The sequence below is a fragment of the Peromyscus leucopus genome, chromosome 15 (genome assembly GCF_004664715.2).
Source record: "Peromyscus leucopus breed LL Stock chromosome 15, UCI_PerLeu_2.1, whole genome shotgun sequence".
In the NCBI taxonomy this organism is placed as follows: Eukaryota; Metazoa; Chordata; class Mammalia; order Rodentia; family Cricetidae; genus Peromyscus; species Peromyscus leucopus.
In genome coordinates, this window is record NC_051076.1 from 34,507,164 (window position 1) to 34,530,143 (window position 22,980).

General features: G+C 48.4%; 2 protein-coding genes across 8 annotated transcripts in view; one reads left to right on the plus strand and one right to left on the minus strand.

The window, feature by feature from the left end:
- Positions 1-1,340: 1,340 nt before the first annotated feature.
- On the plus strand, positions 1,341-22,154 carry Atp1b1 (ATPase Na+/K+ transporting subunit beta 1). Its single transcript, XM_028864403.1, has 6 exons — positions 1,341-1,941; positions 6,156-6,284; positions 16,055-16,210; positions 17,152-17,336; positions 19,903-19,983; positions 20,738-22,154. Exons 1-6 carry the CDS (start codon positions 1,845-1,847, stop codon positions 20,999-21,001), a joined length of 912 nt encoding a protein of 303 aa, XP_028720236.1. The 5' UTR covers positions 1,341-1,844; the 3' UTR covers positions 21,002-22,154.
- The window catches only part of Nme7 (NME/NM23 family member 7), a 145,662-nt gene continuing 144,642 nt past the window's right edge, over positions 21,961-22,980 (minus strand). For all 7 annotated transcript variants that reach the window (XM_037211305.1, XM_037211308.1, XM_028864397.2 and 4 more), the window contains one exon: positions 21,961-22,243. In XM_037211305.1, the coding sequence (XP_037067200.1) occupies positions 22,211-22,243 (33 nt within the window). In that variant the 3' untranslated portion in view covers positions 21,961-22,210. The remainder of the gene's footprint in view (positions 22,244-22,980) is intronic.

Genomic DNA, 22,980 nt, shown 5'->3' on the forward strand with positions numbered 1-22,980 from the left:
CTTTCTCAAACGAGCTGCTCTCTCCCAGTTGCCCTTGACTTAGCCCGGCTGTAGCTCCTGTGGGCTGGGTGTGACTAGGTTGCTTCTTTTCCCCACACTAATCTTCGGAAATTTCAGGTTTTCTTCAGTCTTGCAGGTGCTAGTCAGAACAAGCTCATTTTACATCCCTTCGATCTTGTCCTTGGGTCTGCGAGGTTGACCTTGAGAATGACAGGGTGCCTTGGGAAACCATCTCTGTATTGGGAAAGTCTTTGATAAGTAGCTAGCTTTCCACAACCAGCCAGGTCGCTCCAGGGACAGGCTTTCCTGCAGCCACTGCAGAAGCATCCCCATGTATTCTGCTGTGTCATCACCCCAAGAGCGCGTGGGAAGCTGCTCAGGGGCTCGGTGGATGAAAATAAGTGGTTTTTCAGCCACCGAGGATGGAAGGGATGGGGAGCAGGTCATGTCCAACCCTGCGCTTTGCGACGTCCTGACACATGAGCTGAGTCTTCCCAAGTGTTCTGTCATTCCAAGAATTCTACAGTAGAGGAGGGGGGGGGTTGCCCCCAATGAGATAGAACAGTAAGCCAACGAGAATACCAGCCACGGACCTGGGCTAGGAGAGTCTTAGGTGTCTGGGTCACGTGCAGAAATTGTTCCCCGGGGTCTAGACTGGCAGGAGCCACAACCGGTTCCCAGCTACAAGCCAGGGTGGGTTTGGCAATTGTCCGGCTTGAGGTGGTTCAGGCCGCCCACAAGGAGCACAGCCCAGGAGTCAGGAACCCAAGCTGCCCGCTGGGCTGGCCTGCTAGGAGAGGGCCGGGCCGGAACTGCAACCGCAGTGGCAGAGATTGCGAGGGGGCGGCAGGTGCAGGAGCGGAGAGGCGGAGCAGAGCTGGGCAGAGTCACTAGCGTCCCGGAGTGACCTTCCCCTACCCAGCCAGGGCCTAGGGGAGGTGGACCTGCAGCAAACCTAGCCCAGTAGGTGTGTGTGTGTGGGGTGGGGGGGTACCAGACGCGAGGAAGGGACCGAGGTCTCCGGGGCTCCCAGAGATCGACGCAGGTGCAGGCCACCGCACCAGCGCAGGGGAGTGTCCCGGCACAGCCAGGGTCGGGAGGGGGCACGCATAGCAGCCGGAGCGCAACTCACCAGCCCCCAGTCCCTCTCCGCGCCCCCGCGGCCGCGCCAGTCCCTCTAGCCCAGTGGGCTCCTTTGTGCCGGCCCCGCGCCCGCCCCTTCGGGTCTCAGGCTCCGCCTTCTCGAAGCCGGCGATTGGTCCGCCGTGCCGCCGATGGGCGGGGCTACGGGTGGCGGAGGCGCGGTATATAGTAAAGGTAGGGCGTGCGCCCTCAGCCAATTTCTCGGCTCGTGGCCCGCGCGCGCGCGCGTGTACGGAGCCCGCGCTCTGCTCCTCTCGTCCTTCCCGGTGACTTTCCCTCCTTGTCCCCGGTCCGTCTCGGCAGAGGTCACAGCAGGCAGAGTGGTGCAGCTACGGCTCGGAGCGGCGGCTGCGGGGTTCGCTGAGCCCCCCGGACAGCGATCGGAGCGCGGGGGAGAACCCGCGAGCGGTCGCGCGCCCACCGCTAGGTGCGGGGCTCGGAGCCGCCCAGCCCGCGCGCGCCCTCCTCCTTCGTCCCTCCCCCCTCCGCCCCCGCCGCACCTCCCCCTCCTCCGGCTCTGCCTCGGCTGCTCCGCCGCGCGCCTCGCACTCGGAGAGCCGCAGCGGCAGCGGCGCGTCTCGCCTGCAGAGACAGAGCCGGGCCGCGGGGGACACCGAGCCGCCGCCGCCGCCGCGAGGACGCCTGGGCGCGCGCCGCACTCGCCCACCCTTGGCCTCGGCTGCCACTGCTGAGCCGCCACCATGGCCCGCGGAAAAGCCAAGGAGGAAGGCAGCTGGAAGAAATTCATCTGGAACTCGGAGAAGAAGGAGTTTTTGGGCAGGACCGGTGGTAGCTGGTGTAAGTACGGGGGGCTCCGCGGCAGTCGCCGCCCGCTCCTTGGCTTTTCCTAGGAGGCGCATCCCTGTGCGCGGGCACTGCGGACTGGTTCGGTGCCCACGGGGCTGTCCAGGGTGTCGGGGACTGGGTGGTAGGCGATGCTAGCAGTGCGCGGGGCCTGGGCTTGGCATCCAGTGACAAGTGAGGGGTCCCCAGGATGCGGCGCGGGTGGGGTCTGGAGCTGGCTAGACTGAGGGTCATGGGCATGGTAGGAATCTTCGTCTTCTGAGCCTTCCTTCCCTCCTGGGAAATTCGTTCAGGTTCCAGGAGACTATGTATGTGCCTTCCCTCTCCATCGCCCAACACCTTAGATAAATGAGATTTGGGGCTGTGAGAGAAACTCGTGAGCTAACCTGTTATAATGCGGGCGATGGCTGTGATAGCATCATTTTTTTTCCAGCCTAAAAATGTACCTAGACTGGAGAGGAATGGGGAGGAGAAATGCATCCTCACTGCAGTATTTCATGGCCATGTTTCGGGTTTACCATAGAGACGGTCCTCGGAGTCATCATCACAGCCCAGAAACGGCCCAGTGAGCTCCATGTCAGGGCCCGTTTTTTAAGCCTTGGCTAGACACATGGCGGTCTGGTGTTTTTTAAAAAGATCTACATGGTACAAATCTTAGAAGATTTCTTGCTGCCTGTTGCTTCCTTGCTTGGAATCCCCTCAGACCCTATTGAAAATTAGATGCCATATATATTTTTTAAAACCTCTTTACACTGGAAAGGTGGTAGGTTTTTTTTTTTAAAGGTCATTTTGAAGGGCATAGTTGTAGATAAATCCACAAGTCGTGACTGCGGAAGGGAGGGAGGGAGGGAGGGAGGGAACTCCCCTCTGCTGCATCACAGCCCCCTCCTTCCCCGGTATTACCAGCACCACAGCCACCACCAGCACCTCTGCCTCCTCTCCCCCTCTCCCCCCTCCCCTATAGCAAGCACCAGCACTGCAGTCACCAAGGGAACCCTGAAAACCAGCGATGCAGTGTTCCTGTGTGGGGAGGGTCTATGGAAACAGACTGGGGAATGAGTCAGGGAAACGCTGCTTGGCTGACATTTTGAAAAGGAAGAGGCTAGGATATATGTTTTTCTTTTTTCCCCCCCTAAAGGAAAAAAAAAAAAAGGATGCAGTCAGGTAGCCTCTCAACTGAAAAACTGAAGGGTTAATAATGCATCATACTTCAAGGTTAGTCAAGGTGAAGCCTCATCCCACGGCATTACCGGGAAGCATAGGTATCCCCGAGCCAGGGGAAAAATGTAGTTCTTGAAATTAATCATGGCTTTTAATTTCACTTGTGTTTGGGGAGACTGTTCTCCAATGGGGGGATATGGCCATAGTTTTCCTGTATTTCTGCAATGTGGAAGGGAAACCTGGAGAAATGTGAGGTATGTATAGGATGGCAAGCCAGGGTCATTTCCTAGCAACTTCTCCTCCTAACTCAGCTAGGCCTGGGAGGTGCACTGCGGAACTGGCCCCTCCTCCCAGGTTAGCTGGGCCTCCTTTTTCTGGTGGTCTGGCCCCTGCAGCACCCCAGAACCAGGGGCAGCCTTGACTTCCAGGTACCTTGTGAAATTTGCCCGCTAGTGTTTTTCCACTTCTTAAATATATTTCTTTCCTCATTCCAGTCTCACACTCCTTCTTTGAATAATATTTGCTTTAGAGGGTTAGGAAGGCAGTATGGAACAGTTTGTTCTTTAAGCTGGCATTTAATGGGGAACCCCTTTCATGACAGAGAGAGAGAGAGAGAATGAGACTATGTGGTCCTGATAATCCCATCCTGCGAGGTGGTGATACACACTGACTTCTGTGAGGTAGCCATCGGTCCTCACCTTCCATTTTGTGGGTGCTGAGCTCAAAACCCAGTTTTCGATAATATGCCTGTTCCTTTCTGACAATGTAAGAAATCGCAGAGCTGCTCCAAGGCAGGTGATGTGGCAGCAGTAGCTCTCTCAGAGAGAGAGAGATGCCCCCTTTCCAGCTCTGGGCCCAACATGGATGCCCTTGGGACCAGGGCAGGATGCCCTTGGCTCCGTTTTGCTTATAGGTAGATTTTTCACCAAGATGGACGGCAGGAGGCTCCAGTCTGTCACCTGCTGGAGAAATCACAACTTACAAATCACTTGGTGCTTTTTACCTTTTAATGAAGTTAATACAGGTGTTGGCAGGTTTTTATATTGTATTTATATATTATATTTATATTGCTATTGGTTTTACATGCCACTTTTATAACCCTCTTGGCATTTTAAAGGATGAAAAAATATATATGTATATGCATATATGTATGTATATAAATATAAATATATATAAATATTAACTGCAATACTCCCAGTGTTCCTTGTTCTTTAAATACAGAAAGAAAAGAAAAATTGCTTTAAAGGGGGAAAAAATATCTCTAAAGCTTACACCCCAACCCCCTACATCACGCCACTCAGCTGGTCGGTGGAACTAACCTAGCCTTTGGTTCTGTTTCTCAGTGCCACTGGTAGCCTTGGTCTTGGGGAGTCCATTGCCTAAGCTCACCTCTAACCAAACGACTTTGCTGCAGTGGCAGATTTACTGAGTCCATCTCCAGCCACCGCCGCAGCAGAATTCCTCCCTTGTCTGTGGTATCCTGTCGGTAGAGTGGAAAGGGTGTCGATGTTCTTGAGCTTAATCATGGCGCTTGTGAAATGACTAATTTCCCCATCTATTCATCTTTGAACTAGTAGCCTCAGTTCTGCACCTTCTTAGGTTAGGATTAGCTCCCTGGAGTCCAGGGAATGAGAGAAGGATTGTCGTCCTTACCAGAGGCAAAGGCGGTTAAGTCAAGAGCACTGAGGGGGGAATGGAGGGTGGGGGGTTTGGGCAACAGGACAGGGAAGCAGCTGAGAAGTCAGGCTCTCAGGCGCTGTCTTGCTGACTGGGTTAGACCACCTCAGTATCTCTTCAGAGCGTTCGCTGGAAAAATTTTCCAGAGCCCTTGACGTCACAACCTTGCCATTTGCCTACTGCTGCCTGGATACCAAATGCAGCGCTTAACCCTCGTCCTGCCGGGAGGAAGGGACAGAGCTGAGGGCTGTGGTTCTAGATGCTGCTGCCATCCCGCTCCTCCTCCTCTTTGCTTGGATCTTTGTATAGGGGAGAGAAGAAGGGATTAGATCCATCATTCTTGTGTGGGCTTTTACGTGTGTTTGGTTTGTTTCAGCCGCTCCATAACATCGTCGTCTTGATGGGAACGTTGGGTGTTTTTCCATGTATGGAGGAGGGCTGCGTGGCTCATTTCCACAACTATGTGCCCACTTCATTCCTGGCCCCCTCCCATCATGAGCACAAACTTTTCAATAATCCTTTTACTCGGCGCCATCTTCTCAGGGACCCTGTAGAAGGAACCCATGCCTCCCCTGTGCGGTCATGTCTCTGATAACCTTACAGTTCTCTTGGTTCCCTTTCCTCTTCGAGTTGTTTGGCTGGCACAAGACGGCCAGGCGATGCCTAGTACAGCCTGTTACTATGCTGCTAATCGGGGAGATAATCCTTGTAAACCAGTAACTGATAGCCTTATTCCAGTCCATGGGCTTCGTGTTGGTTCAAGGAGGTTTTTTGTTTGTTTGTTTGCGTGGTTTTTATTTTTAAAATTCGTTCTTATTCAGCCTGCATTCTGTGAACTGTGAGAAAAAGAAAATGTAGTTTACATAGCTGGTTGTTATTCTGCTGATCAGAAGAAGGTAAAAATGGCAGCCAATCCATACCATAGGATTTCCTTTGTGTGTTTGATTGGTTTCCAGTTGCCCTGTGCCCCTGCTTTGTAGGTAGACTTGATAGGGAGAGCTTCACAGTGTATTTCTGAGTTGGTTGTTCTTAGGCGTCTCAGTGTTTGGGGGTGCAGCAGAGCAACGGCCCCTAGGGGGCATGCATGTGGGTCGGATGCACTGCATAAGTGTGTGTGAATGCGGCTGCAGGTTTGCACCGGTGGTCGATCTTCTTTAGTCCTGTTCCGCTCTCGTTGAGCATTCTTCTGCCTGTAACCCCCAAGAAAGAGCAGGGTTCCCTCTTTAGATTAGTGCTGGCAAAGGAAGACCTAGAGAAACAGGTTGAAGAGGAACTGGGGGAGAGTTATGGTCGGTCGTCTTTGGGAAGGGGAGACCTTGGTTCTACCCGTGTGGCTACATCACACCCATGTCTGTCTGTTCTCCCCACAGTTAAGATCCTTCTGTTCTACGTGATATTTTATGGCTGCCTGGCTGGCATCTTCATTGGGACCATCCAAGTGATGCTGCTCACCATCAGTGAACTGAAGCCCACATACCAGGACCGTGTGGCCCCGCCAGGTAAAACCCAGGGGATGGCTTTTCCTCCACTGGTGAAAGGGGTGCCGTTTCCAACCGAGAAGACACCCTGAGAAAATAGCTCTGTAGTGGAAGCTTCAAGCCAAGCATGGGAAGGAAGCGGGAAGACTGTGGTAGCCACGGCTCCTGGCCGCATTGCGGCTGAGCTCCAGATGGCTGCAGATGTCTTTACAGCTCGGGGTGAGGGTGGAGCACACAGCCTCACTGTGTGACTGAGCACATCAGGTCCTTTCGGGGCTTCATTTTACTTGGCCTTAACACTCAAGGGATCATTCTAGGGCCTTTTCAGCTCTTAACACATTTTTTTCACTTGTGAGGTGACCGTAACTCAGGTAAACCCTTAAAAAAAATCATGCCCACAGAGAGGAGAGGCTCACCCGTTTGTCACTGCTCTGCAGTTTGACCATGAACACAGACACCAGCTTTGCAGATCTCCACAGGCCTGTGTGTGGTTTTGTGAACCCTCTCTCCAGTTTAGCTGTCTCTGGTCTCTCCAAAAACTTCAGCGAACAAAAAGATTATCTATAGAAAAGGCCATCCTCCACAAGTGTCCACTGCTCTGTCTTGGCTGCTGCGGGTGTCGAGTACACACCCGCCATCACACACCCTGGAAGGCCACTGCCCACAAGCCTGGGGCTAAATGACAGGCAGCTGAGCAACAGTAAACACAAATCTACTCTGTGGTTCTTCTGCCTGGGGGACAGAGCTGGGAGAGCAGGAAAGTGGTGTGTGTCCCATAACTTCTTTCGGGTCCTCCCATTATAGATGACCTTGAGGTTTCGGGAGTGGGGAGGTGGCAGTGACTCCCATCTCTTGTGTGGGCAAGGGTTTGGTGGTTTGGAAACAGCTGCCGGTAGGTGACAGTCTTGGGGCCATGTGCAGTCACTGAGCAGGGCCTGTTGCCGACATGTCTTGCTCTTCCCTTGGGGGTGAGGAGGAAGAAACGGCAGAATGCGAAGGTGGAAAGACCCAGAATATTTTCAGATATTTAGGTGGGAAGTGAGAAGAGAAAGAAAACGTGTAAGTATATAAAACAACTTCAACCTAGTTCACCATCCACAGATTCCAGCAGCTCTTGTATCAAAAGGTGGGTCTTTGGAAAGGTTGAAGCAAGGTTCTGATGTGCCCAGAAATTGAGGCTATTCAGTGTTTTACACGGGCTTCTGTGGTCATAAGGCATGCCTTCCATGCCCTCCTCCGCTAGAGGCCTTACAGCCGCACTGGAAATCATAGTAATTAGATTTGTGCACAGCTCCTCTGCTACTTAAAAGTTGTCCCTTGGTCATGATGCTGTTTTATAATAGTTTAAACCTGAAGCAAACAGGACCACATAGCCATCCTTTGCTTAAAAAAATAAAAGACAACTATATACACCTTGGAGAAATAAGTAATTTATTTATTTAGGTTTTTGGTTTTAGAGGCAAGATTTCTCTGTGTAGCCCTGGCTGTCCTGGAACTCGCTCTGTAGACCAGGCTAGCCTGAAATTTAGACCTGCCTGCCTCTGCTCCCAAGGGCCGGGATTAAGGGCATGTGCTGCCATGCCTGGTAGAAATAAACAATTTCATAAAATAAAATTAAAATTTTTTTCCAGGTACTTTTCTGGAAAGAAACCTCACCTTCCAAAATAAATAGCCAAAGTGTCCGGTGTTTTAAGTCAGGGTTTGCAGTTGACCTTGCCCTGACTGAGGCACGCAGTCTCCGCCCCAGCCCGTCTTCCCCCCATCTTCCCAGCGCTTCCTATTAGCACCTATATTTAGTGTGCTCAGCAGTTGGACTGACCTGACCAACCCTCCCTTCTCTGAAGGAATGTGAGTGGCTCATCTCGGAAATATGCATTCCTGTCCTTTGGTCTGAGTCACGGGCGAAGTTTGCAGCCCTTCACCTTCCCAGTTGTCTCCTCCGTCCCTTATCTTGGCCATTTCTGTCTCTCTGTCCTTAGCTTTTACTTGAGTAGCAAGTCTACACATCCTGTGGGTTTTCCCTACCCCTCTGACACTTCTTAGAAAATGATGGTAACTTTCAGTCAGATCAGTATGAGCACTGGCTGGCAAGGAATAGAGTGCTCCTGGACAGTCCTGAGTCCTCTGCATCCCCGAGGGACCCTAACTGGACCCTCCTCTTGGCATCTTTCAGAACAGATGTTGAGAATTCGTTTTGGAGAGGTATTAATGATTCATTAACTCTGCAGACTGAATAAATGTGTGGAAGTATATATCCCGGTCAACTTTTGGCTTCAACTTAATGTCTCCAAGCCTCCTCCATTTCTGTCTTGGTCACAGAGGGAAAGTTCTGAGTCAGAGGTACATGGTAAGTGTGGAAGACCATAGCATTTAAAGATGCAAGGACTTACAGTGTGTTGCCTGCCATCTGACCTTGGGGCATGAATACAAACACGGCCAATTGGGTTTGGAGTATCCTTTACACTTTGAAATACCTTGTAACCAGATCTCTTCCAAATGGCGTGTGTGAGTCTGGCAGTCCTGCCCTGCCGTAATCATGTAGCGTGTATAATGGATAAGCTGATAGGCCAAATGGGAAAGCCACAGACAGGCAGGAGAAAAATACAGAATGGAGGGGAAACGTAAGGACAAATGGGTCACATGGTTGCTGGACTCTGAGCACTGGGTACTTTTCCTCGCCAGATCTTACTCCTCTGTTAATACTAACCTGCTCACCCCACCCAGAAAACAGAGTCTTGGATGAGATGTTGGCACACAGTATCAAATAGCTATTTTCATAGCTCAAGAATCACTGTTTCTGACTTCTTGTTGCTTTAATGTAAGTGTTAAAGCAGTCTCCAAGGCTTTTAGACGTAGGTCCCACCTTCCACTAGAAGCAGAAGGCTCTGAATTGCCGGTGAGCTTTGGGTGATAGGCAAGGGTAGGCTGCATACTTCAGTTTTGTGGTGTCAGTCCAACCTGAGCTTCCCCTGGAAGTAGTTAAATAAACATCAGTGAGTTAGAAAACATACTCAGAAAGTGTCCCGTGAACCTAAGTGACAGGGTAACCAACTCTCCTCAGCATACCTACACCTGCCATGCAGCATCCAAGCTTTTGCCCGGAGGAGAACCTCCTGCGGTGTGTGGAGGGAGCAGCATGTCCTTTTGGCTGGATCGGGGTGAGACATTGCCATCCGCTGTGCTGTGGAGAGTCGAGCACGGTGCACACGTACACATGCTCCCGGGTGCGTGCGCACAAGGCGTTTGTCGCGGGGCCTGCTGCCTGTCCTGTGGTGTAATAGTAAAGAGTCTTCCATGGGCTGTCACCCATCCCCCACCCCCGGGTTATCCTAGCAACTGTGCAGTGAACTGAAGGTCACTGTATGTCATTCCCTGAGTCCACAGAGTTCCCACCTGGCATGCTTCCTGGTGCAAAGGTAGGAAATGTATTCGCTGTTCTTCCTCTTAGAGTTGTGGGAGGTTCTTGGTTTTACTCTTACAGATGGCTCAGTGAGGACAGAACTCATTTTAAAAGGCTCAAATTCTTGGCACGAGGGTAACCAGAATCAGGGCAGGAAGGCAGAGTGGATGAACATGAGCTAATCTAATTCACAAGGGCACAGCCATCGTAGCCCACCCCTCCATCCACAGGCTAAAGGGCTTCTGAGAAGTCATTATGCCCGGCTCAGAAAAACTGTTTTCAAATCACGTGGCGATTGGCCCTCTCCAATTTCAGAAGTAGGAGGAGAAAACACTTTCTCCCTGTGCTTTGGAGGCACTGTACCTTCAGAGTGTTAGGGGACTTCTGAGCCATTTCCAGTTAGACTCAGTTGATTTGTGATTGCCTAGCTGACATTTGGGTCTGCCTGCCGCTCGCTCTCTTTTCTCACCCTCTCATGGATCCTGCCAACCTATTCCCGGAGGAGACAGCATTGGTAGTGCAAGCTTTCCCCTCCTGTGGTTCATTAAAGGGCTTAAAGAGGAAGATCTCAGGCTTCTAGAACTCCTGCCCATGTAGTATATTTGTAGAGTCTCTTAGGTGTTCAGAAAGCCCAGTGATAAATAGAGAACATTTTTGGGAAGCCAGATGTAATGCCTCGTGCCTTTAAGCCTCAGTATTCATGAGGCCGAGAGGCAGGAGGATTGCCACAAGTTTCAGGTCAGCCTAGACCTCCAGAAAAACGGGCCTTACTCATTTGAAGATGAGTAAGCAGAGACAGGACCTCTGTTCAGTAAGACGAACTAACAGAGTCATGGAAATGATCCTGGGGGCACAAAGCCAGATACGCCACTGTCGTCTCAGGCTTGTGGCATTCACAAGGAGAGAGCCCCACCCCGGGGGGACAGCAATGGAAAGACATCTTCATTTCTGCTGATGTAGAACCAGACAGGGTAGGACTGGTCAGTGAACATTTAGTGCTCTCACGTGAGAACTCGCCACCTGATGCTGACCAGACCCCAGAGCAGCTAGGGCGATGAAGGAGACCCAGTAGCTTTTGACCAGGAAAGTACCTTTTCCCACTTCATGCAGGGCGGGGGCCCCCTAGAGTATCATACATACTAAGGTATCAGGTTTCAGGTTATTAGCAAATGCTGTGTTTTGAAGTTAGACAAGTCAAGTATCCACTTGTTCCTTGTTAGATCTTAGACAAAAAAAAAAAAGCACAGTGTAAGAGGTCTAGTGCTTGTCTATTGTGTTCCCCTTTAAAGAAGTGTTACCCTTTTTATTTTGGGAATAAACACAATTATGAGCTAGCCAAAAATGTCAAGCACAATATTCTGTGAAACTATTTTGAAAGATAAAGCATCCACACTAAGTAATTCCTTCTTAGCATCTGAAATGGAACATGCAACTTCTGAGAAAAGTCCCCTGATTTTTTAATCACGTTCAGGTAGCAAGATCATGGGGTCGGGGGTGGCGGGTTGAGCTGTGACGTAGGAATTGGTGTGATTGCAGTGATCTCATTATCGATTGGCCTTGACTAGAGAGGAATGGCGCTGACTGCGCATCACTGTTGGGTCGGCGGCGGTACTGCAGGTCACTACAGTACACACCATTTCACAGGCCGGTTGGTGAGCAGTGGGCAGCCGATGGGTGAGCAGTGGGCAGCCGATGGGCTTGTGTAAGACCGGCGAACACATCTGGGCGTACATGAGGTAGTTCTTAAACAGGGAAGGACCTGCAACCAGAGTCTGTGGCATTTAGTTTAGACTTGGGCACAGATTTCTGGACATCACTGGTGGTTAAACTGCTCCATAGTCTGTAGAAACAGGTGAGATGCTCCTCCGACTTTCCAAAGAGGGCAGGTTTGAGGTGTGGATAGGCTATATGTGTGACCATTGCCTGAGGCAGGCGATTTACTCTTGGCTAATCCAGCCTTCAGTCACATGCTAACCCTGACGCAAAAGGTAAGTGGACGGGAACTGGTTCCCAGAATTCTGTTAGGTAAGTTGATAGTAACCCCAGAGATAAAATAATAAGGAGTAGGTTATTCAGATTGACACTTACAGGGAGGTAATCATCTAAATGGAGACCCGTAAAGGTGCATTTGTGGATGTACAAGCCAATCTCATGCCTCCCTTTTCTTTTTAATTGCGAAGTACTTTGAACCCGCAGTATATGGGAGTCGTGAATGGCTTCATGGAAAAGCTCCTGCTAGCTTCCTGTGCCCTTGGAGGTTTCTCTGGAAGGTGATACCTGTTGAGTATTTGGCCGTGAGTCATCAGATGGGTCAGATGACAGGTCCCAGCAGCTGCGCTCTGGGATTCACTGGAGAAAGTGCTGCAAGGTTAAAACGGCTACATTCTCCTTTAAATGCTTCAGCTCTGCGAGCAGATTGAGAAGTCACCAACTTGCTACATTATAAACCTGCCTGGGAACAAAATGCGAGCTAGTGAAAACCTGCTTTCTTTCCCCCTCCCTCGTTCATTCCTTCTGTGCTCGCTCATCCACTAGAGCCAGAAGTGGGGGTGTTCGCCTCCTTTGTTTCTCAGGAGACGGGAGTCAGGAGAGGCAGGTGCATCTGGAGAGGGCAAGTGTGAAGTCAGATGCTTTTTCTTACTCCAGATCTTAATGTAAAATTGAAGGACTTAAAAGAGCCCAGATGTTAACATGACTCAAATCATTTCAGTCCTTCCTTAGGTGACTTTCTCAGGTAACGGCTTGACTAGTTCATGACTAGTTTCACTGGTGGCGGCAGAACAGAGCTGCACCGAGCTTCTCTTCCTTAGTGTCCATTTAAGCTCTGACAGGCAAGAGGCAGAAGGCTGGATCTGCTCCGGGGCCTCTGGTGTGAAACCAGAGCCAGCGCTTGGACAGTCAAGGCCTCTGGGAGTTCTGGCCCACCGCAGGCAGAGCTTACCCTTGTTCAGCTCTTAGTAACAGCTTTCGGAGTGGGCAAGGAGACACCAGAAGCCCACTCGCTGGCAGAAACACCAGGTAGCAAGATCATGGGGTTGGGGGTGGCGGGTTGAGCTGTGACGTAGGAATTGGTGTGATTGCAGTGATCTCATTATCGATTGGCCTTGACTAGAGAGGAATGGCGCTGACCGCGCATCACTGTTGGGTCAGCGGCGGTACTGCAGGTCACTACAGTACACACCATTTCACAGGCCAGTTGGTGAGCAGTGGGCAGCCGATGGGCTTGTGTAAGGCCGGCGTACACATCTGGGCGAACATGAGGTCCCGAAAAACATGCTAACAAATGACTGAGTTCCAGGAACTCATGTTTGGGGCTCTGGCACGGGTCATCCTGTCTCTTTTAAAGGGGGAACCGGGGTTGAAATGGTGAGAATGAAAAGCGCTGTCTGTAATCTCGCCTCCTCAGAGAAGTGGTATCATACACTGTACCCCGACCCAGACATCAAAGCAATGACACCTTGAGTGGTCCCTGAAAGAAAATGCAGCGAGGCAGCTGGACAATGAGAGGCAGTGGGGAATGCCAGCTGAAGCCAGGACAGAGGGGACAGTGACATGGGTGAACTTGCTTCGCAATCTGGGTCCCACCTTGTTTATTTTCAGGGTGACCTATGGTCACATTAGTTGTTGCAGCTTGTGGGGTGAGGCCGAATCTCACATTGGACTCTTGCTTTGTTAGCAGTTCAGTTTCTGCTGACTCACCTGCCCTGCTGGGGACCACAGCTGGCACGGCTGGCACTTACCACACTTGGTGGCCCTTCCTCTGCTGCCTGAGGGTCTGTAGTCTTCCAGCTCCCCTCCTTTCTGAAACACGGGTAGGGCTGCTCCTGGCCTCCTGACATTTGATCGCGTTGCTTTCTTCACACTCCAAGCTGCCTCCACCCCCACCCCCCCCTTTTCCTGGACTAGGAAAGCTGAGTAACCCTGAGCACATAGTTCTCCTCTTTGTCCATTCTGCCTGACATATTCAGACATTTGTCCTGGTCTCTTAGGCATGACTACCCCTCAAGACTCTACTTTCTCTGGATCCCAGGGCTGTTCTAGGAAAACGCCCCATCCTCTGGACTTTTGATTCTCTAGCACTGGGTGTGTGCCCTTCATTTCCCCCGGGCCAGGCAAATCACCTTGACTTAAACGTCTGGTTTATAGCATAGACTAGGCACTGCTCTCTAACTGCCTGTCCTGGTTTCCCGTCGCTGTCCCGGGCTAGCTTCTGGACTTGCCCTTGACTGCCTGTTTTCTCTTTGCAGAGGTCAGTGGCTTTCCCTGCGTTACTTCAAAGCACATAGGAAAGTCACAGTGCCAGCTTCCCAACTAAACATGAAAAGATTGGCTAGAATATATTTAGATTGTTTTAGACATGAAAACAATTTTTCCTGGCTTATGAGCTTCTAGGGAATGTTTTATCACAGCAACCTTTGCTTATTTCAAGCTGAAGATTATGACTTAATTCTGAAGCAGTATTCCTTTTTACCCAATGACAGTTTTTTTTTCCCTGTGTTCTTTGGGTATTGCATTAACCTTTTCAAGAAGTTTCTGTACATTATTTTAAAACAATTCATTGCTGTTATATAAGGTGCAGGGTGCATGTGTTATGGGCCACATGTGAAGGGCAGAGGAAGACAACTTTGTGGAGCCAGTTTTATCCTTCCGTCTTTCTGGAGGTCCCGGGGATTGAACTCACATCAGTAGGCTTATATACAGCAAGCACTTTCCCTGCTGAGCAGTCTCCTTGACCCCTCCAGAACACTCTTCACTGTTTGGTTTGAGACAGTCTCACCATGTAGCTCTGGCTGGATTACAACTCGGTACAGGCAGGCCTTGAACTCGCAGAGATCCACCTGCCTCTGCCTCCTGAGTGCTGGAATTAAAGGCGTGCGCGACCATGCTGCACAAGAAGGTGTTTATTATTATCACGCTGGTATTTTCATCTTGAGCACTTCGATCCAACCCTCACTCACTTCCTATCTCCATCCCTTCTCCCATCTCTCTAGGTGGCTGCTTAGGGTTCCCTCTGTTGGGCTAGTCCCACTTAGCTCACAGCAGTCCTCGCTCAGTGGGAAAACCAACAGCTATTTACTCCACCTTCTGCTGAAGCCTTGTTCTCCAGCACCACAAATGGCGCTGCTCAGTAATCCATCGTGCTGGTTATGTCTCCACTTTAATCACGCCACTCTCTGTGTCCGTGTCGCCACGGTTAGATTCTAATTCTCCGGAGCAGTCATTCCAAACCAAGGGTGCTTCGGGCTCAGAGGCTGTGCCCAGGTAGAGCCGATGAGGCTGCCTGTTCACCAGACTTGAGAGTGGTGTGGGTGCTCCCACCTGCAGGAGGTCAGGTGTAGCTCAGGCCCCTGGCACAGGGCCAATGCGGGATGGAGATGAGAAGAGCAAGGCTGTCAGATGTCACAACAGCAAACAAGATAGCTGGTGACATTGAAATTCGTTACACGGTGAACGTGTGTGTTTGTGTGTGTGTGTGTGTGTGTGTGTGTGTTCCTACTAAAGAACTGTCCTGTGTTTATTTGATAAAGTGGAATGTAATTGGGTATCTTTTATCTGGCCGTCCTGGGATGGAATGTCATTGTGATTGCCTCTCCAACTCACTGACCTGGATATAGCGCCATTGTGTAGTATTGTCCAAGTGCCCATTTAGGAAACCCTGTGAGGGCACAGACTTCTGGACATGAGAGACTTATAACAGAGAATGCAAACCCACGTCACGTGTTTCTTGAATTTCACCCTGATAGGTACTGACATGCTCAGATATTTGAATTAGTAACTGCATCTATATCTTGAACTCCCTGTTCTAAGCTGAAAAATCTACCCTAGGTTACAAGAGCCAAAGGACTGTCTTTGGGGAGCAGTCTTGAGGTTAGAGAGATTGAGACTTTCTAATTTGTTGACATGGAGTGTAAGAGCAGGCTGCTGCTCAAAGTGTCTACGTTGTTATCAAAGGGAGAGCCACCAGTACACCGGCTGCTGGCAATGCAGTTTTAAGAACATGTGTACATGTGGCCACTAGAAAAACCACGGGCTTTGGAGAACTGCATGCCTAGGTTGGAATTTTGGTTTTGCTTTCTCTGCAGCCTTGGACAGAATACTTAACCTTTCATTGCAAGTGGTGTTCTCATTCACAAAACAAGTTAATGTCTACTATGAAGTGTTGGCAAGGAAACTGGATGATATCTGATATTACATCATCACCATTACATTCAGATATCTAATCTAAATGCCATCAGATTGAATTTGAAAGGGAAGTGGGGATTTTATCCATCACGTGAGCCAAGTAGGGGTGGGGTGGGGGGTAAGGGAAGCCTATTTGTGCAGGGAAAGCTTGCTTTTGGAGTCTCCTGCCTTCCCACTGACTTTGTCTTTCTGACTTTTACTGTTGTAGGATTGACACATATTCCTCAGATCCAAAAGACTGAAATTTCCTTTCGTCCTCATGACCGCAAGAGCTACGAGACCTATGTGCTAAACATGGTTAGGTTCCTGGAAAAGTACAAAGATTTGGCCCAGAAGGATGACATGATTTTTGAGGACTGCGGCAGTAAGTAACTCACTGTAGATTCAGAGTAGTGAACGAGTTGCCAGTTTCTGTGTAATTTAGTGTTTAAAGGCAATGTTACTGAAATTTTGTTAGAATTTACGCGAGGTTTTCACTGTACTTTACAATAATTAAGAAGACACAGTGACAAGCAAGGTGAAATCATGTTTGAAGGGGAAATAGTTCATTTAGTAAGATATACATTATGACAAGGATAGCCGTAAATAATATATATCAAATATGTAATAAAATATATTCACTGTTTTCCTGCAGCTCCAGAAAATTCTGACCCAAACCCTTTCAGGTCAAAAAGTTATTGGCGGTCCTTGGAATTCATGTTCTTGTTACAGTGTCGCTGTTTCTGAGCAAAGCTGTGTGGACCCCTTAAAAGGCTGCTGCTGCTTAGACATGGTCTGGTTTCCTTTCAGCCCTAAGTAACTAAGCAAACCATTAGGAGCAGTGGTTCTTCTCACCTTGTGGGTCCTTAGACCATCAGAAAATACAGATATTTACATAATGATTTATAACAGCAAAATTACAAAGTAGCAACGAAAATAACTTCATGGTTGGGGGTTAGCACAACATGAGAACCTGTATTAAAGGGTCCCAGCCTTAGGATGGTCCCGAACCACCGCCTTAGAAGAGTACAGACGGATTAGAAAGCAGAGCAGGTGGTGAGCAGTTCAGGTTTGGGCTCATGCCCCGATGAGAGAGAGAGAGAGAGAGAGAGAGAGAGAGAGAGAGAGAGAGAGAGAGAGAGAGAGAGAGAACGCGAGCAGACAGCTTGTCGGAAGCCCTTGTTTAACGTAGACCACGGGTTAGCGCGGTCTTCAGTGGGAGATTACTACAAGGAACAAAAAGTTCGTTTCCTTCTTAGCAGCACCGATCGAACGGCCGGCACACTCTGTAAAAGGGTTTGTGCTTTTTTTTTTTTTTTTTTTTAGGTATGCCCAGCGAGCCCAAGGAGCGGGGAGAATTTAACCATGAACGAGGAGAGCGAAAAGTGTGCAGGTTCAAGCTTGACTGGCTGGGGAACTGCTCCGGAATCCAGGATGAAACTTTCGGCTACCAAGATGGTAAACCCTGCATCATCGTCAAGCTCAACCGCGTCCTGGGCTTCAAACCTAAGGCAAGTGGTGCTTTCCAGGACACATGCACTTTGTGGCCTCATGGATGAGACAGGGGGTTTCAAAATACACTCACTGCTACTTTTGAAGTGCCATCAATCAGTAGGATAATACCAAAACCTTTCTCCCGCATCGAGGGTGACCATCTCAGTTCCTAAAGTCGCAGACTGAGTGCCACAACCAAATTTTGGAGTGTGGAGTTTTGTTTTTTTGGGACATAATCTCAGTGTAGCCCAGGCTTATCTAAATCACTTTGTAGCCAAGGCTGGCCTAATCTCCCTGTCCTCATAGTCCCATCTCCGCAGGGATGGGACTGTGGGTGCTCTCTCACGGCTCTGTCTTAATACTCTGCTTAGTGTCCAGGTAAACAGTTATTTCTACATGTGAGAGTCCCCTGGCTATGTGGTATGGTTACAGGCTGCTTTTGGTTTGGGCTTAATGGAGCAACAGGATTATTTCAGAAATGCTATCTGTTAATCTGACAAAAAAAAAAAAAAAAAAAAAAAAAAAAAAAAAAAAAAAAAAAAAAAACAACTTTTTTTTTCCCTGAATGATGATTTCATTACAAAACCCAGAAAATAACACCATCTCTGAACTTTGATAACCATGCAGTTTCTAACATTCCTTGATCACAAAAACCAGCAAATTTTGCCACTGTTTTGAGAAATTCTTTAGAAGGAAAAAGTTGTTGGTGTTGTCTCAGCTTTTCTAAGTGGTTATTTCATTCTCTTCTCAGATCATGAATTAAACACTGCTGTCCTTTCCTTAGGCATGGTTTCTGCCTGAAGGTTCCTTTAAAGAGAACATAGATGCTGCCCAGTAGTAGTATATACATTTTAATTCTGAGGGGAATTGGCCGCAATCCATTGAGCTACCTGCACAAGCTCACTTCCGCTCTGAAACCTGTCTCCTTTTATTCACTCCGTTTCTACTGCATGCTGTGCATTTATTTCCATAATACTGGTTACCCAAAAGAAAATCAGTGTAGAGAGGAAAAGTTTCCTTTTTCTTTTTTTGAGATATGGTGTCTCTATGTAGCCCCAGCTGTCCTGGAAGTCTGCGGACCAGGCTGGCCTTGAACTCAGAGGTCCACCTGCCTGAAGGCTGGGATCAAAGGCGTGTGCCACCAAGCCCAGCAGAAAAAGTTACCCTCAAGAATGCATCAAAGCTCCTCTATTCTACCAGAGGCAAGAACCAGTAGTGGGTGACTGGCTGGTTGCCTGAATGGCTGTCCGCTTGCTTATCTTGATGGATCTCTTGCGAATGTTAATGTGCCTTTCAGCAGAATTTTAATCTTCCCACACAGACAGGCATATACCGGGGAGCACCAGAGGCAGGACTCCACGCTTGCGTTTGACATTTACATGGCTAGGGTGATCTAGCAAATAGGAGGAACTGGTGTGGCGTATCTGAGGAAAGCCAATTGCTGCTCTCTGGGTCATGTGCTTTGAATGTTCCTCCCCGCACACTTCGTGGTTCCTGTTTCATGGAGGCCGGGGCCGGCCTGTTGTGATTTCTGTCTTCCCACATCTGGATGGCCTGTTCTGTGCTGGATGCTGACTCCTCCTTTTCGTTTTGCTCTCCAGTTCATCCACGGCTTCTTCTTTCTCATTTGTCTCTCCTACCCAAGGCGCCAGCTGTTGTCAGTGGAATGATTTTTTTTGTACCTCCTCCTTCCGATCGGTGTGCCTGGTTCCTGATCTTCTGAGGGTAGATTGTGGCAACATCTTAAGTGTTTCCTATTCCAAATTTTCAAGGCAGAAATATTGGTAGCAGAAAGCCTCCTAAGAGTCAAGTCTAGCTGCTCTTTTTCTCATGTTCTATAAGCAGTGCCAAAATATGAATTCCCCACTGATGTGTAGATCTGGCGGGACAGCTGCTCTTTAGACCGTGTGTAGACCATGTCTGAGGTCCAGGCTCAGATGCAGTGCTAACGAGGGTAAGCAGATGGCTGCTTTCCACCAGTAGGTATTCATCACCCTTCTTTGGAGGTAGATTTGAACCAGGGATGTAGGAAGAGGGCTCTGTATTTTGCTGTAGCAGTCGTTTTCAGACTGTCTCTGGGTCTCCTGGACTCACCCAGTCCCAGCACTCCATCGGAGTAAGACAATGCCACCTTGACCTGGTTTAGGTGGTGAATGTACCTCACAGAATTGGAAAGAGAGAGTCCTTGGGTACCAGTGTGTGCCCTTTCTCACCCCCAGGGTTCGAGGAGGTGCCAGCCGACTCCCCTGTAATGACGGTCCCCTTAGCAGTCACCCAGTCTGTCACTTGGCATTGTCGTTAGAGTCAGGCTTCCAGACGATTAGCATCAGCATCCCTTGGAGTGCCGGGCTGCTTCACCCTCCTTTGTGATCACCACACTTGGACACTTAGGGGCACTTCAGACAAGTCAAACAGAATTTGCTAATTGATGAGGGGAGGGGAGTCACTTACTTTCCTGATGTGGTTTATTATTTCAGTGGTTTATTGTCAACAATGTGTATTTGTTTGGGCTACCTATCAGTTTTATTTTCCAGGAAAAAAAAAAATATATATTTTGTTGACCAATGTGGGTTTCACTTTTAGCCTCCCAAGAATGAGTCCTCGGAGGCTTACCCGGCGGTGAAGTATAATCCAAATGTCCTACCCGTTCTGTGTGCTGGCAAGGTAAGAATGTATCAGGGCTCCTGAGGGTAGGAGGGGAAGTGGGGCTGGATGAGAGGAATGGATGAGATGCCACACAGAGTCAGAGGGGCAGTTTGAATGCAAGACACTGAAAAGATGAATTGGAACTGTACAAACCGAGTTTGTTTACTGGCACAAGAAACTCAAATATCTGAATTTAATCTAATGGAATGTGGGTTTATGGACCCGAGAGGCGAAGCTAGCCCACAGCCTGTGCTAAAAATTTGGGGTCAACTTTCTTTTTTCTCTTTTAATGAACGCCAAAAATTAGTGTTGTAGTACCAAGCCAAGAGACAGATAGATGTAAGAAATAAGGGGCAGATATGCAAACAAAAATTGCTGGAGACAATGTCCGTAACAAAACAGTATCCATCAGGACAATGCAAGGAGTTCTCTCACTATTGGCCTTCTTACCAGGAGGCTGTGTCAGCTTTGAGAAATACTTCCTTAGCCTTTGCCTCAGTTTCTCCATTTGCACAGTGAAAGCAGCCCACTTTTGTGAAAGTTTCTTGGCTGCTCTGGGCAGCCAGATTACCTCCTTCCTGGAGAGCCCCCCAGTGCTTGGTGGCCCTGACTTCTGAGAGGCTCGAGGTAGGCATGCCACGGGGTGGCTTGTTTTCTTTTCCTCTAGCAATCATTTTGCAGACTGTAGGGGAGTCCTGCACGCAAGCACAAGGCGAGACCCGGGAGGGAGGTGTGCCATCAAAATTAAGTCGCATTTCCTTTTGGTTTCCAGAGAGATGAAGACAAGGATAAAATCGGGAACATAGAGTACTTTGGAATGGGCGGATTTTATGGCTTCCCTCTGCAGTATTACCCCTACTATGGCAAACTCTTGCAGCCCAAGTACCTGCAGCCCCTGCTGGCTGTGCAGTTCAGCAACCTCACCACGGACACTGAGATTCGCATTGAGTGTAAGGCATATGGTGAGAACATTGGGTACAGTGAGAAAGACCGTTTCCAGGGACGCTTTGAAGTAAAACTTTTCGTTAAGAGCTGATCACAAGCACAAATCTTTCCCACTAGCCATTTAATAAGTTAAAGATACACAAACCTACTAGTCTTGAACAAACTGTCATACGTATGGGACCTACACTTAATCTCTATGCTTTACACTAGCTTCTGCATTTAATAGGTTAGAATGTAAATTTAAAGTGTAGCAATAGCAACAAAATATTTATTCTACTGTAAATGACAAAAGAAAAATAAAAATTGAGCCTTGGGACGTGCCCATTTTTACTGTAAATTAGATTCCATAACTGACTTGTAGTGAGCAGTGCTCTGGCCCCTAAGTATTGCCGCCTCATCTACTTTATTTAGTGTACAGTATAGGTGCGCACTCCGGTCATTTTTCAAGCCATGTTTTATCATATGTTTTCTACTTTACGTGAGCAAGGTTTGCTGTCCAAGGTGTAAATATTCAATGGGAATAAAACTGGCATGGTACTTTTTCCTTTTCTTTCTTATTTTTTGGCTCTGGAATTTCAAAGATAATGGCCCATCAATGAGCATTTTTAACACACTCCATAGTCTTTTTCCTGTGGTATCAGGTGTTTATTTTTATCTTCATTTCCTGGGGCTGGGGGGTGGGCTGTCGTGGGGGAACTGCCCTTTACATTTTAAGTGACACTACGGAAAACCACAAAAAGGTGATGGGTTGTGTCGTGCTCCGTGCTGAATGCTTTTCGCCATCTTCCCCTGTCCTCCAGTGTGTTCTGAAGCTGTACTGTGTCTAGATCTGGATCTGCCCGTCACTGTGGCCAGTGATGGGGCCAATTAATTTGCTTTGTATGTTTTCTTTTCCTTTTTTCCTTTCTCTGGAGGCATCATGTGCTGGTGCTGTGTCTTTATGAATGTTTTAACCATTTTCATGGTGGAAGAATTTTATATTTATGCAGTTGTACAATTTTATTTTTTTCTGCAAGAAAAAGTGTAATGTATGAAATAAACCAAAGTCACTTGTTTGAAAATAAAATCTTTATTTTGAACTTTATAAAAAGCAATGCAGTACCCCATAGACTGGTGTTAAATGTTGTCTCCAGTGCAAATCCATGTTCTAACATATGTAATAATTGCCAGGAGTACAGTGCTCTGTTGATCTTGTGTCGGTCAGGTTAAAACAACGGACAATAAAAGAATGAACACATTCCTCACGTGTGCGACTCACTGGTCTGAGTGTCAGTCTGTGTTGTCTTTATTTTCTGTGTTGTTAATTATCCAAGATCTTGAAGAAATACTGGACCTGAAAGGCAAGCACAGGCCATCATTAGGTGACATGCACAACTGGACTCACCCACCTGCTCAGAGCTTGATCAGGATGCCCATGGGACCAGGGGAGCGGGATGCACTTCTCTCCCCCAGGGATGACTTGAGTTAACCAGAGGCAGAAAGCCTGGTTTCATAGTGCTGTTCCACTCTGCACAGAAGGCAGGAAATCGTGGCTTCTCCAACAATAACCACAGCTCAGCAAAGTGTGTTCACTGAGTGTGTGTATGTACAGATGTTTCTAGCAGCTGAGTTTAAAAAAAAAAAAAAGATAGAAAATAAAAAAGGCTTGATCCTGCTTTGGTTCAGGGATTAGCCTAAGTACTTATTTACTATATTGAAAATTAGTCTTAGTGTGAGAAAAGAAAAAAATTACACTTTTTGAACATTTTTTTCTGGTATGATGGAGTTTTAAGATTTTTGTATTGCCAACGTGGGGACATGCAAGTTAAAATAATGGGGACATGTGAACTTGGAAACCTTTCAGAAGGCCTGTGTAACCACAGCACAATCGTTCCTTCCTACCTTCAGGCTAGTCCTAAGAGCTCAGGTGCATGCCAGCTGGCCCTGAAAGAGTACTGTAGGGCGCATTCATAAATAAACACTAGTAACGGTTAGTTCCCACCCACTGTTCCATACTAAAAATCCTCCTGAACTCAGGAGTAAGACCTTTTCCCTCATTCATGTATAGACTCTTCTCTCTACAGCAGCCAA